Source organism: Nicotiana tomentosiformis, chromosome 5, assembly GCF_000390325.3.
Source record: "Nicotiana tomentosiformis chromosome 5, ASM39032v3, whole genome shotgun sequence".
Lineage (NCBI taxonomy): Eukaryota > Viridiplantae > Streptophyta > Magnoliopsida > Solanales > Solanaceae > Nicotiana > Nicotiana tomentosiformis.
In genome coordinates, this window is record NC_090816.1 from 113,569,261 (window position 1) to 113,583,239 (window position 13,979).

At 41.2% G+C, this 13,979-nt stretch overlaps 1 protein-coding gene across 1 annotated transcript; it reads right to left on the reverse strand.

Moving 5' to 3' along the window:
• Window positions 1-7,133: 7,133 nt before the first annotated feature.
• Window positions 7,134-11,675, reverse strand: LOC138893018 (uncharacterized). The gene is made up of 5 exons (XM_070176782.1): window positions 11,669-11,675; window positions 9,630-9,827; window positions 8,901-9,551; window positions 7,860-8,290; window positions 7,134-7,769 (listed from the first exon to the last, which is right to left on the reverse strand). The coding sequence occupies exons 1-5, from the start codon at window positions 11,673-11,675 to the stop codon at window positions 7,134-7,136; spliced, it is 1,923 nt and encodes a 640-aa protein (XP_070032883.1).
• Between the last annotated feature and the right edge of the window lie 2,304 nt (window positions 11,676-13,979).

The window sequence follows — 13,979 nt, forward strand, 5'->3', positions numbered from 1 at the left end:
TTGCAAGTGAAAATCGTACAAAAAGTTCGCCAGAGATGCTTAAACACTTTTATATACATAAAGATGTATATGCATAGTAGTGAAAATGTTGTTCATACATTATGTATATAAGTGTAGTAGTGGAAGATGAAGAGAAGAAGAAGAAATGTGTGAAATCTATCAAACTTGTAAATAATACATCAACCTTAAAATAATGTATCAGAGGTGTTTATACACTATTATACAGCATGTATAAGTGTACATTATGTTGATCATTATGTTGTTGCAGTAATAAAATGTAAAAGTTTAGAATTTAGAGGTATAAAAAAAGCTTTTAACTCGATTTTCCCTAGTTCTGATAGTTGGTCAGTTTGTTATGGGTATACAAAAAGTTTTTAACTCGATTTTCCCTAGTTTTCACAGGTGTACGTCATGTATAAGAGCGCCCTCAAATAGATCTCATCATCCTCTGCTCGGGGAGTAAATGGTCTGGTAAACATTTGTAGCACCGCCTCAGTCGTGTGGACAACGAGGTCTGGCTGCTCAGACTAGCCAGCTGGTGCCACCCGGTTCACATAAAAATCACCTTTGGAAAGAACTGTGACATTAAGAAAACCAAAGGCTTATTGATCACTTAAACATGAAAAGAAACTACTAAATTAAAAAGAAGCTATTAAATTAAATAAGAAGTTATTACACTAAACATTGACTACTGAGAAAACAAAATAAAGAAGCTATGAAGTAAACTGCTGAAAGCATAAATGAATATACAAACTGAGAAAGGGAAAGAGAATATATACATCAATAGAGAGGGAAGAATATGTACATAATCAAAGTAAAAATAAAAAGAGAATGTTATCAGTTATTACAAGCCAATGTCAAATATCAAATCAAAATAGACTTCACCCCTGAATAAAAATAAGCATTGTCCTCAATGCTTAACAAAATAAAAACAAGGAAGGGAAAGAGTAGAGAGGACTTCCTATGTGGTTTCAGTGTCCATAGCATCATCACCTCCCCCAGGATCCTCCAACTAGATCTCATCATCCTCTTCTAGGGGAGTAGCTGGGTTGGTGAACATCTATAGCACTGCCTCAGCCTTGTGGATAGCGAGGTCTGGCTCCTCAGACTAGCCAGCTAGTGCCATTGGTGCTGATGGGTCTGCTGGTACTGATGGATCTGTCTCCGTCAGTAAGTCAAATGGAAGATCTCTAGTGGCTGCTATCTTGGTCACCTCTCATCTCAATTTGTCAACTGATTTCCTCGAAGCTTGATATTTCCTCATCTTCTTCACCTTCTTCCCAAGATCCTCAATTGATGACTCATGTGCCACCAAGGTGTCCATGATGGTCTTTTGATTCTCTAATATTTTCTTCAAAGCTTCCTCCACTGACGGAGGAATCTGGGGTATTGGGGTAGAATTCTGAGCTGCAACAGCACTGGATAGGTCAGACAACTTTATAGTAGTTATCTGCATCCAGTTGTTGAGATTCGCCAGTGTATGGGAGACTCGCAGCACAAAGAGTGCATAAGGAGATAAGAAAGGCACTCATATTAATGGCCCTGAAGATGGAGATGGAGGTATGGCAGTTGTATCGGTGGAAGGCCCGACTGCTGTGGAAGGCATGGCAGCTGAATCTGCAACTATCACCGATGGCTCATTAGACTGGCCTACGGTAGTATTCGACTTACCCTTGTTCTCCTTGGGTCATTCAGAGAGTAACAGGAGAAGGGCTTCTTATCCCTAACCTTCGTATCAAAGCTCTTGGGCTCTATCCCCGCATCTGTGAGATACTCCGTGATAGTGTTGGGATACAGATAGGAGCTTTCACTCTGCCTGACAACCAGAGACATATTGGCTGACATGATGGCACCCACATTGATTGGGTAACCGGCTATGATGGAAGCAACTAGAACTGCCCTAGGGATTGAGAGATTGTTTTCATTCCGTCTTGGGTCTATGCGACTGCACATAAATGTTTGCCACCCTTTTGCTTCAAAGTTGAGGGTGTTCTGCTGAATGGGAACCCATTCTATGATCCATGGTGGTGGTGGTCGTAGGGTTTCTAGTATCTCAGCTAGCCAAGGGCGAGCTGCATCACCCATTGCGAACTTCTCTAAATACCGCACCGGCTCCATATCTTCGAGCCCCAAATAAGTGTTCAGGGTGCTTTGATCAAATCGTACTTTCAAGTTCCTCACCTTAGTCACCTTAGTCCCTTTCTTGATGTGCGCCACATTGGCGTAGAACTCCCGGACTAAGTGCTCCTTAGCAGCCACTACGCTTTGCATGAACCATTTCCACATTTTTCTCTCCCGAAACTGTTTTACCACATTTGGATTGTACCTATCCAAGTCTTTCAAAAGAAGCTGACGCTCAAGTATGAGCAATCTCTGCAGACACCACTCTCGGAACCTATTGAATGTAGTCAGGCTCACAAATTTATCTTCCCAAACTTCCTTTTTCTTTGACCTCTCCAGGCCAGCAACTCTGGTATCACCTCCACCCCCACCCGACTATCATCCGTAATATCATCATCATCATCATCAACTGTGACTGGTGGGGTAGGGGCATAAATATATAAGGGTTCTGAACCCTGATTGTCATCATCCGAACCCTTAGAAGTGCTTGCTGAGGTAAAAAGCTCGTTTTGGAGCTGGTATCTTCCTAGAAATTATTGTGGCTGAGATTGGGCATCAGTTCGTTCTTCCACAGAGTGGCCCCCTGATGCTTCCCTAGACGGTATGTACGAACTTGACTCAGAGGGCTTTGAAGCCCTACCTCGCCCTGCAGTTGCCTCTTTAGATAACACTTTTTGCACAGAGAGTGGTAGGGTACCCCTGCCTCGGCCTCGGGAGGGTTCACCCCTCCCCTTGGATGTATCACCTAGTTCCCGTGATCTAACCATTGTCTAAAATACATAGCAACAGGAATCAAATATAGTTCAAATCCAAAGTATCAGACAATTATAGATAAATAATATGCAAGTTGGGGGAAATGCGGTCCGCATATTTTTGGGTGCAGCCGCAGATGGGCTTGTGCGGACCGCAAAATTTTGGAAGTGCGGCTGCACTGATGGTTCTGCGGTCCGCATAATTTTAAGTGCGACCTCACAATTGAAGTGTGGTCCGCACAATCTTGAGTGCGGCCACACAATTGCAACTTAAAAAATGACAACTCTCTGGAGACAGAGACTTGCTTGATTTGCGGCCGCACACACCTTTCTGCGGCCGCGGTTGAATTTATGCGAACCGCACAATTTCAAGTGCGGTCCGCATAATCATTCTACACCAAATGCCCTAGCCTACTGATTTGCGGACCGCACAATTCAAAAATTTATCACGTAGATTCTTAGGGTTTCTAATTCACGCTCAATTTATACATGATACACAGTTTACCCATCCCCCAAATAGAAAATAGGAAGTTACCCACACAAATTTAAGCTCACATGATGATGAATTTGACATTAGGCCTAACAATAACTAAACTAATTATGAACAAAATTAAGAAAATTGAAAAAGTTAAAGATGAATTGAACATACCAGTAACGTAGTGATGCTATGGAAGAATCAAATATGATGAAGTGAGTGTTAGATGCGTGAATCAGTTGAGTGCACTGTGTTTGCCTTTGTGTTAATTGTTCAGAGTTTGTAAAGTCTCAACAGTAGTGAGAAGGCTACTATTTATACTTGACCGGTTAGGGCAAGAGTTCAAGAGATGAGTGCGGCCGCACAATTTTATGTGCGGACCGCACTCCTTTACCTGTTACACATTTACCCTTTGTTGATCTGCGGTCCACCCATTTTTTAGTGCGGCCACAAATTTTGGTGCGGGCCGCACATTCCCTTGTATGGCCATACTTTGGCCATTTCTGTGACAGGTAAACTTCAGAGAGTTTGCAATTTCTGATCTCCAGTTGTGCGGTCGCAGATCCCTTTCTGTTGTGGCCTTCAAAATTTTGCGGTTCGTACAATAAATGTGCGGTCCGCACTTTTTTCACACTTGCCATTTTTCCTGAGCACAATTCCTGCAATGCACACTCATTCCTGCAACATACTTCAAAACCAGTTAGCACAAAACAAGATCTATCTAAAGAAGAAGAAAAAGGAAAAGGAAAAGAAACATGGGTTGCCTCCCAAGAAGCGTCTGATTTAACGTCGCGACACGATGCAGATTACCATCAATCACTTGAAATGAATCACTACCACTACGTGGCCATCACCAACTTTTCCCAGATAGTGCTTCACCCGATGACCATTGACTCTAAACACTTAATCATTTTTATTCTTCAATTCCAATGCACCAAAGGGTGTCACACTCATAACTTCAAACGGGCCACTAAAATTCAACTTTCCCGGAAACATTCGTAACTGAGAATTGAACAATAACACAAGATCACCTTCTTTAAACTCCTTGTTCCTAATGTACTTGTCATGGAGGTACTTCATCTTCCCCTTGTATAAGGATGAACTTGTAATAATCTTGGTATCAAAATTTATCTAGCTCATTCAATTGTGCCACCCTTAAGTTGGAGGCGACATCCCACACTATTTTTAGTTTCTTCAAAGCCCATATGGCCTTGTGCTCAAGTTCCACCGGAAGGTGACAAGCTTTCCTAAACACTAACCGGTATGGATACATCCCAATCGTTGTTTTGTAAGCCATCTTATAAGCCCATAAAGCATCATCAAGTTTCTTTGACCAATCCGTCCGGTTGGCATTCATTGTTTTCGACGAAATACTCTTGATCTCCCGGTTGGAGACTTTCAATTGTCCGCTTTCTTGAGGGTGATAGGGGTCGTGACTTTGTGAGTGACACCATACTTTCTAAACAAGGTATAAAAAGCTTTGTTGCAAAAATGCGACCCCCTATCGCTTATAATGTCCCTCAGAGTACCAAAACTTGTGAAGATGTTCTTTTTCAAAAATGTCACCACACTTCTAGCTTCATTGTTGGGTAGAGCAACGGCCTCAACCCATTTTGACACATAATCCACAGGTACCAAAATATAGGTGTTCCCACAAGATCTTACAAACGGTCCCATGAAATAAATACTCCACACATCAAAAATATCAATTTCCAAGATGATGGTGAGGGGCATCTCATGTTTCTTTGAATTCTCACCGGCCCTTTGACATTCATCACAGCGCTTGACTAGATCACTTGCGTACTTCTAGAGAGTAGGACAATAGAATCCACAACTCAACACTTTGGCTATCGTTCTTGCTCCCCCATGATGACCACCGTAGGGTGAAGAATGACAAGACCCAAGAATTTCAACTTGTTCCTCCTCTGACACACATCTTCTAATCATGCCATCAGTACAAATTCGTAAGAGGTACGGTTCATCCCAATAATAGTCTAGGCAATCTCGTATGAGCTTCTTCCTTTGGTTTGAAGAAAACTCATCTCGTACAATACCACTCACAAGATAATTTGCTAAATCAGTGAACCATGGCATCTCGGTCATTGAAATGGCTAGAAGTTGCTCGTCATGGAAGGAGTCATTGATTTCAAGGCCATCGTGTGGCCTCCCCTCCTCCTCCAAGTGAGACAAGTGGTTCGCCACTTGATTTTCACTGCCTTTGCGGTCTTAGATGTCTAGATCGAACTCTTGCAATAAAAGCACCCATCTGATTAACCGAGCCTTTGAATCTTTCTTACTCATAAGGTACCCAAGTGCCGCATGATCCATGTGGACAATCACCTTTGTACCCATCAAGTGTGGGTGGAACTTCTCCACAGAAAAAACAATAGCAATGAGCTCTTTTACGGTCACAGAGTAATTGACTTGAGCATCATTTATGGTCTTACTAGCATAGTAGACCGGATGAAATATCTTGTTAACACGTTGCCCTAAAACACTGCTCCGACCGCCACATCACTAGCATCACACATGAGCTCAAAAGGAAAGCTCCAATTCGGGGAGGTGATAATAGGAGTAGTTGTCAATTTGAACTCGAGCAATTCAAATGCCTTAATGCAATCCTCACTAAAATGGAATTTGGCATCTTTCTCCAAAAGCTTACACAAGGGGTTCACCATTTTGGAAAAATCTTTGATGAAACGCCGGTAGAACCCCGCATGACCCAAGAAACTCCTCACTTCCTTCACGGATGTTGGAGGTGGAAGTTTAGAAATCACCTCTATTTTCGCCTTGTCGACCTCAATGCTATTCTTTGAAATTTTGTGGCCAAGGACAATGCCTTCCTCAACCATAAAATGGCATTTCTCCCAATTCAACACCAAGTTCATCTCTTCACATCTTGCCAAGACCTTATCCAAATTTTTTAAGCAATCATCAAAAGAATTCCCGACCACCGAAAAGTCATCCATGAAGACTTCAAGGAAATCCTCCACCATGTCCGTGAATATAGCCATCATACACATTTGAAAATTCGATGGTGCATTGCATAACCCAAATGGCATCCGCGATAATGTGAAAGTACCATAAAGACATATGAAAGTAGTCTTCTCTTGATCCTCGAGAGCAATAAGAATTTGATTGTAGCCGGAATACCCATCAAGGAAATAATATAAAGCACGGCTGGCCAACCTATCAAGCATTTGATCAAGGAAGGGAAGTGGGAAATGATTATTCCTTATGACTTTGTTGAGCTTGCGATAGTCCATACACACTCTCCACCTGGACACCGTTCTTGTAGGAATCAACTCGTTCTTGTCATTGGTAACCACCATCATGCCCCCTTTCTTTGGGACACATTGCATCGGAGAGGTCCACGAACTATCGGAAATGGGGTAAACAACCCATGCATCTAACCACTTGATAATCTCCTTTTTTACCACCTCTTGCATTGCTTCATTTAGCCTCCTTTGATGTTCAATGGAGGGTTTGGAATCTTCCTCCAAATTAATCTGGTGCATGAAAAATGCGGGGCTTATTCCTCGAATATATCCGCCAATGTCCATCCAATAGCTTTCTTTCTCTTTTGTACCACCGCCAATGTGGAGTCTACCTACATGTTAGTCAAACAAGAGGAAATAATAACCGGTAAAGTAGAACATGGTCCAAGGAATTCATACCTTAGATGAAGAGGCAATGAATTTAACTCCAAAGCGGGAAGCTCATCGATTGAGGGCTTTGTTGGAGGAATCTTCTGATTTTCAAGATCCAAGGACAATTTGCGGGGTTCATAAGTGCACGGCCCTCATTCCTTGCAATGAGTTCATGCATTCCACATAACCACATGTCTCATCATCATCAAGGTTAAGCAAAATGTCCTCCAAAGTATCATCAACATTCATCGTGACACTAGTATCATCAATAATCACAATGGTCACCAAGTCCACAAACGAACACACTTCATTGCTATTTGGTTGTCTCATATATTTGCACACGTTCAACACCGCCTTTTCATCACCCGCCCGAAAAGTGAGTTCACCGACTTCCACATCAATAAGAGCCTTCCCCATAGTTAGGAAAGGTCTACCCAGAATAATTGGCACCTCATAGTCCACTTCACAATCAAGAATCACAAAATCTGCCGAGAGAATGAATTTATAAACATGAACCAATACATCATCAATGATACCCAACGGTCTCTTCATGGTACGATCTTCCATATGTAATCCCATAGATATGGGTCTTGGTTGCCAAATTCCCAAAGTCTTGAAAATCGAATAGGGCATTAAATTGATATTTGCCCCAAGATTACAAAGAGCTTTAGTAAAGTCGGCACTTCCAATAGTAAAAGGGATTGTGAAAGCGTCGGGGTCTTCCAATTTAGGAGTCATTGAGTGCACAACTGCACTCACTTGATGAGTCATCTTTATAGTTTCACAATTCATTGACAGCTTCTTTGTCACCAAGTCCTTCATGAACTTTGCATAACCGAGCATTTTCTCCAAAGCCTCAACCAATGGCACATTAATAGATAGACTCTTAATCATGTCAATGAACTTTTTGAATTGATTCTTGCCATTTTGCTTTGCAAGTATTTGAGGATATGGAGGAGGAGGCCTTAGCATTGGTTCCTTAGCCTTTGGCACTACCAGTTCCGGTATGTCAACAATGTGCTCCCTAGACGGGTTCACTTCCTCTTGAATGTCTTTCACATTGTCATCAATATCAATTCTTACTTCATCATTTGCTTGCACTACATTGTTCGGTATATCATCTTCTTGTACCACTTTCTCATCATCCACAATTTTCCTTTGACTTGAGGTAGGTGCATCCCCACCTTTTCCACTCCTTGTAGTAACAGCCGTGGCATGTCCCATATTGTTCCCATCCTTTGGGTTCACCACCGTGTCACTTGGTAGAGTCCCCTTAGGACGAGTGTTTAAAGCTTGTGAGATTTGCCCCAATTAAACTTCCAAATTGTGAATTGAAGTGTTGTGAGAGGCTAGTTGGGCATCGGAGTCGGCATTCTTCTCCATCATTTATTTGAATATGTTCTCAATTTATCCCATCTCATTGTTGGAAGAGCTTGGACCATTGGAAGGATAAGAAGGCAGGTTGCTCAGTTGTTGATATATCGGGGGCCTTTAAAAGCCCGACCCCCGATTTCCTTGGTTATTGTTCCACCCCCCTTGGTTTTTGCCTCCCCAATATCCTTGACTATTGCCACTCCAATTGCCTTTGTTATTTTGACCGTTCCAATTTCCTTGATTGTTTTGATTGTTCCAATTCCCTTGGTTGTTTTGAATGTTCCAATTCCCTTGATTACCATGAGGTCGCCATTGTTGTTGATTCGGTCCTTGAGAGTTGTTTATTTGACCTTAAAAGTTGTTCACATATTGTACTTCCTCCTCTTGGTCATTGTAAGATTCATCTTGATCAAACCCACTATCTTCTTGCACATAATGTTCCGCACGGTTTTGCACTTAAGGACCCTTTTGCCTTCTCCTGTTTACCATCATATTAACTCCCTCTATTTGCATTGACTTGCTTAGGACCTTGCAATTGTTGAAGTTGAGCCCTGGCTAATTGATTCATTGTGGTGGTCAACTTGGCAATTGCTTGACCATGATCATCCAATTCTTTATGTAGGTGAATCGTGTTTGGATCACCTTGAGGAAAATTTGCTCTACTTTGCCATGCCGATGAAGTATCCGCCATTTCATATAAGATATCACAAGCTTTCGCATATGGCGTTGTCATGAAATTTCCACCGACAAGTTGGTTGACCACGCATTGATTGGTAGTATTGATCCCCCTGCAGAAATTTTGTTGAATTATAGTCTCCATCATGTCATTGTTTGGGCACTCTTTCACCATAGTTCGGTACCTCTCCCATATTCCATGCAACGGCTCATTGGGTTCTTGTTTGAATGTTAGAATCCCGTCTCTAAGAGTAGCCATATGCCCAGGATAAAAGAACTTGGAAATAAATTTCTCCGCCAATTCATCCCATGTATGGATGGAATGGTTTGGCAACCTTTCTAACCAATCCAAGGCTTTCCCTCGTAGAGAGAAAGTAAATAGCCTCAACCTTAAAGCATCCTCGGAGACTTTTGTCTGTTTACTCCCCCAGCAAGTGTCCACAAACCCTTTCAAGTGTTTGTACGCATTTTGATTCGGAGCCCCGGTGAAGAATCCACATTGCTCTAGCAATGTAAGTATAACATTTGTGATTTGAAAGTTGCCAGCCCTAATGCGGGGGCGGGACTATGGCACTTGCATACCCTTCATTCGGCAACACCTCGTGTGGAGCCGCTCTTGGTGGTTTGGGGGTGGAACTAGAACGTTGTCTTTAGGCGGTCGACCTCGTCTATTTGCTTGGGGTTCAAAAGAAACCTCTTCAACTTGGTCATCTTCCACGTCCACATCCCCCAAAGGCATACTTCCGAGAGGATCATTGTTGTTGAGATCAATTGTTTCACCTATAATTGTTTCACCAAAAGGATTAGTAACACGGAAGGAAAAGAAGACAATTCACACACAAAACCAAATTTATATCTAAATTCATTTTTATGCTCCCCGACAATGATGCCAAAAATTGATCTCGTCCAAGTCACACCTCTATTCGGGGTTGTAAAATGGTTGATTACAATAATAATACCCAACAAGGAGTCGGGATCGAATCCACATGCAGCTGAGATGGGATTAGTGGTATATATTTGGATAAAGCACGTGAAGTATCTTGGTTGCACTTCCACAAATATGGTTTTGTTTTTACTTCTAAAATTACGTTACGGATTACAATTCTAAAGATGTAAAACTAGAGAATATTGTTTTTGGATGGTTTTCAAATATATAAAAATTCCTAGGGGTATGACCTTCACCTAGGTATTTTCCTAACGGGTTGTAAACTTTAAAGCTTGTTTTGTTGGTCGGGGTGTATTATAGAAATCAACACTCAAATACCCACTCAATACCTCTCGGTAAGAGAGTGATTTTTCCCAATTTGGGTTTCTCAAGTCCAAATGGGTATTGAACAAAACAATTGATAAAATACTCAAGTCGGGTTTTACTATCTCTAAGTTCAACCCTTTAATGGGACTATCAATTTCTTGATTTTATCTCAAATTCTTGTTAGTTAAGTTTTCCTAGACTAAGTCTATCTTTCTCAAGTAGAGACCAAGTCAAATAGGCATAAACTAATATTTGCAACCATTAATTCTACAATTAAAGGCAAGAACAAGGATAAATAAAAAACACTCAACCATAAACAAGCCATAAATCAAACACACATTAGGTTTAGATACTAGGGTTGGGTCACAACCCTAGTTAGAAATCTATCTACTCATAATGGGTATAAAAGAAAATAAAGAAGAGAAGATGATAAAACTCATATTGCAATATTAAAAGATAAAAATCCAATGTTAAATCACCAAAGTAAGCTAAAATTGCCTAAAGAGGCAAGTAAAAACGGCTACAAGACTTTCAATATTCAAAACTTGACATAATTTCGTGAAAGTAATCTATTTATACAAAGGTGGAATTTTCGAACAAAATTTCCCTTATGGAGGTTCTACGGCCGCACAATTATATGTGCGGTCTGCACTTCTCTTTAGATCTTGACAAGAGTTGATTCTGCGGCCACACAGTTCTAGATTGCAGCCGCATCGCTCATGTTCTGCGGTCCGCACAATTCTGGGTGCGGTCGCACTAGGCTCTTCTACAGACCGCACATTTCCTGAGTATGGTCGCATAGTTGTTTGCTTGTTTCTGCGGCCGCACAATTATTGTGTGGTCCACATTTCATCTTGAGCTTAAAATGAAACTCTCTAAACTTTGGCTATTACGCAGCTTCTGCGGCCGCACAATAATTGTGCGATCCGCACTTTGTATTGGGGATCTGTTGATTTTCCTTCACATTCTACAGTCGCAGATAGAAATCTAAGGTCTGCACTTGAGCTTCTATGCCTGAATTTTATCGTTGTTCAGATCACTCCTCCTTGAGTTTGATTTCATCATAGTGACTCATTTTCCAATACTCCTATAGGTAAGCATATTTCATCAGTTTTGGGGAATACAATTAGACATTTTTGGACTAAAACGAAAGATAAAAGGCGGTAATAAGTAGTCAAAATTTCCACTTATCAGATGTCTAGCTTATTTGGCCTATGTTCGTGATTCGAGTGCAGAGATTTCTTCCATGGATTCAGTATCAGTTGTGCATGAGTTTCCAGAGGTATTTCCTGCAGATCTGTCGGGGATGCCTCCCAATTGAGATATTGACTTATGTATTGATTTGGCTCCGGGTACTCAGCCCATTTACATTCCATCGTACCGTATGACCACGCCGGAGTTGAAGGAATTGAGGGAGAAATTGCAAGATTTGCTTGATAAAGGATTCATTAGACCTAGTGTATCACCCTGGGATGCGCCCATGTTACTCGTGAAGAATACCATATCATTTGAGACATAAACTATATTCACAATTTCATATACAATACCACTGTGTTCTTATACGGAGTCCGATCTCGGCCCGATCGGCTAGGCCATCTCATTTGAGACATTACCTTTTTTAGTCAATCATTGCACATCATACTTCTTTCATATACTTTCGATTCATTAGCACTAGTTATTGCGATTGCAAAGTCATTCTTGGCACTTGGTCGTATTTCATAGTTTCAGATCCCTTTTTCCACAACATCAATAAGGCTTCTCATTCAAGACATTAATTCTCGTATGAGCAATTTGGGAAATCTTAAGCACATAGAGGCTTTTCATACAATTTGGCATAACAACCTTTATTTCAATCTTGACATGAAGTCTTAACATTCCTAACACATATTCCAGATTTTTGAACATATTCTCAAATGGCAAGATGGCATGATGAATCATTTAGAATAAACATTGAACAAACATCCTTCAACACAATCACATTAGGAAAAGCCAATTCAATAATGATCGAGGACTTACTCTAATTTCATGAACAACATGGGATTCGATTCTAAGAAGAAGGGGGTTTAGCCAACATATCTAAATTGAGCCTCTTAAAACTCTAAGATATTCCGGACTATTAGCAACTTCAATCTATTTTTGTAATATAACAAAATTGAACCAAAATTAGGAATATAAACATGGTTTTATCTCATTTGAGCATATTATCAAACACTATGTATGCATCAATGTTTTAAGCCCCTTTTGTGGAAGATTTCATCTTTTCCCAACCCATTCTCTATCATTTTTAGCCCACAATCTTCCTCATACCTGAGGAATATATGCATGCAAGGTAAGCACCCTTATCCCCATGAATTACCTTAATAATGACACATTCTAATTACATTTTGAAATTAAGAGTTTGGGTGCTAGAATTTACCTCTTGGGAAGAAGACCTAGGTGCCTCTCTTGATAATCTTCAAGGTTTTAAGTGAGAATTGAAGAACAATTTGATGAATATCACTTCTCCCTCTATGACCCTCTCTCTCACTCTAAAAATATCAAAAAATATGATCAAAATGGTCTATGGGGTGTGTTTTAACGGAATTGGGTCGAGTTTAAAAACCCCAAAATTGAAGCTCTGGAACAGGTTCTACGGTCGCATATGAGACTGCATAGTGGTTATGCGGTCCGCGAAATGACCGCAAAAATGGGTGCCAGATCTAGAAAGAAACTGACTTGGTCTGCGGTCATTATGCGGCTCGCAGACCTGTTCTGTGGTCGCATAATGCACCGTAAAATGGTTATGCGATCGCATAGTGCACCGCAGAACTTCTCTTTGAGAAATCCCAAGATAGGATATGCAACAAGAATGCGGCCCGCGAAACGGTTATGCAGGCGCATAATGGCCGCAAAATTGGGCATAAAAAATGCCCCAGAAATCTGCCCCACTCTACGACCAATCTGCGGTCCACAGAGTGTTTCTACGACTGCAGAATGAGCCGTAGAAATGCATACTTCTACGATTCTACCCAATATTTTCCTTCAACTCCCAAGGCACTGTTCAATCCAAAAAGTCCGAACCGCGAAGAAATTCTACTATTATTAACCTTTTCGCCTACTTCGGCATCACGAAATTTGGGTTTTTAAAAATAATTTTACGGGGCCTTACAGAAGGGTGCCTAATTCAGATGGTCGGATGAGTATGAATTGAGCTTTCAGAAGCTCAATACTCCTTGGACTACAGCGCGAGTGTTGGTGTTGCCCATAAGTTTGGGATCCTACACGGTGTATTGCGATGCATCTCGTATTAGGCTCGGTCTAGTATTGATGCAGGATGGTAGGGTGATTGTATACACGTCGCGGTAGTTGAAGGTTCATGAGAAGAATTATCATGTTCATGACTTAGATTTGGCAGCCATTATTCATGCGCTGAAGATTTGTAGGCACTATCTTTATAGCGTGTCGTGTGATATATTCACAAATCCTCGGAGTCTACAGTATTTGTTCAAGCAAAAGGATTATAACTTGCGGTAGAGGAGGTGGTTAGAGCTCTTAAAAGACTATGATATCACCATTTTGTATCATCTTGGGAAGGCCAATTTGGTGGTCGATGCCTTAAGTAGAAAGGCAGTGAGTATGGGTAGCCTCACGTACATTCTAGTTAGTGAGAGGCCGTTAGCATCAGATGTTCAGGCTTTGGC

Coding starts and splice junctions, on each gene's coding strand:
- LOC138893018 (XM_070176782.1), bottom strand. Junction 9,552..9,629: donor GAGGTGTTGCCGAATGAAGG/GTATGCAAGTGC, acceptor TTACATTGCTAG/AGCAATGTGGATTCTTCACC. Junction 8,291..8,900: donor TCAACTTCAACAATTGCAAG/GTCCTAAGCAAG, acceptor AAATCTCACAAG/CTTTAAACACTCGTCCTAAG.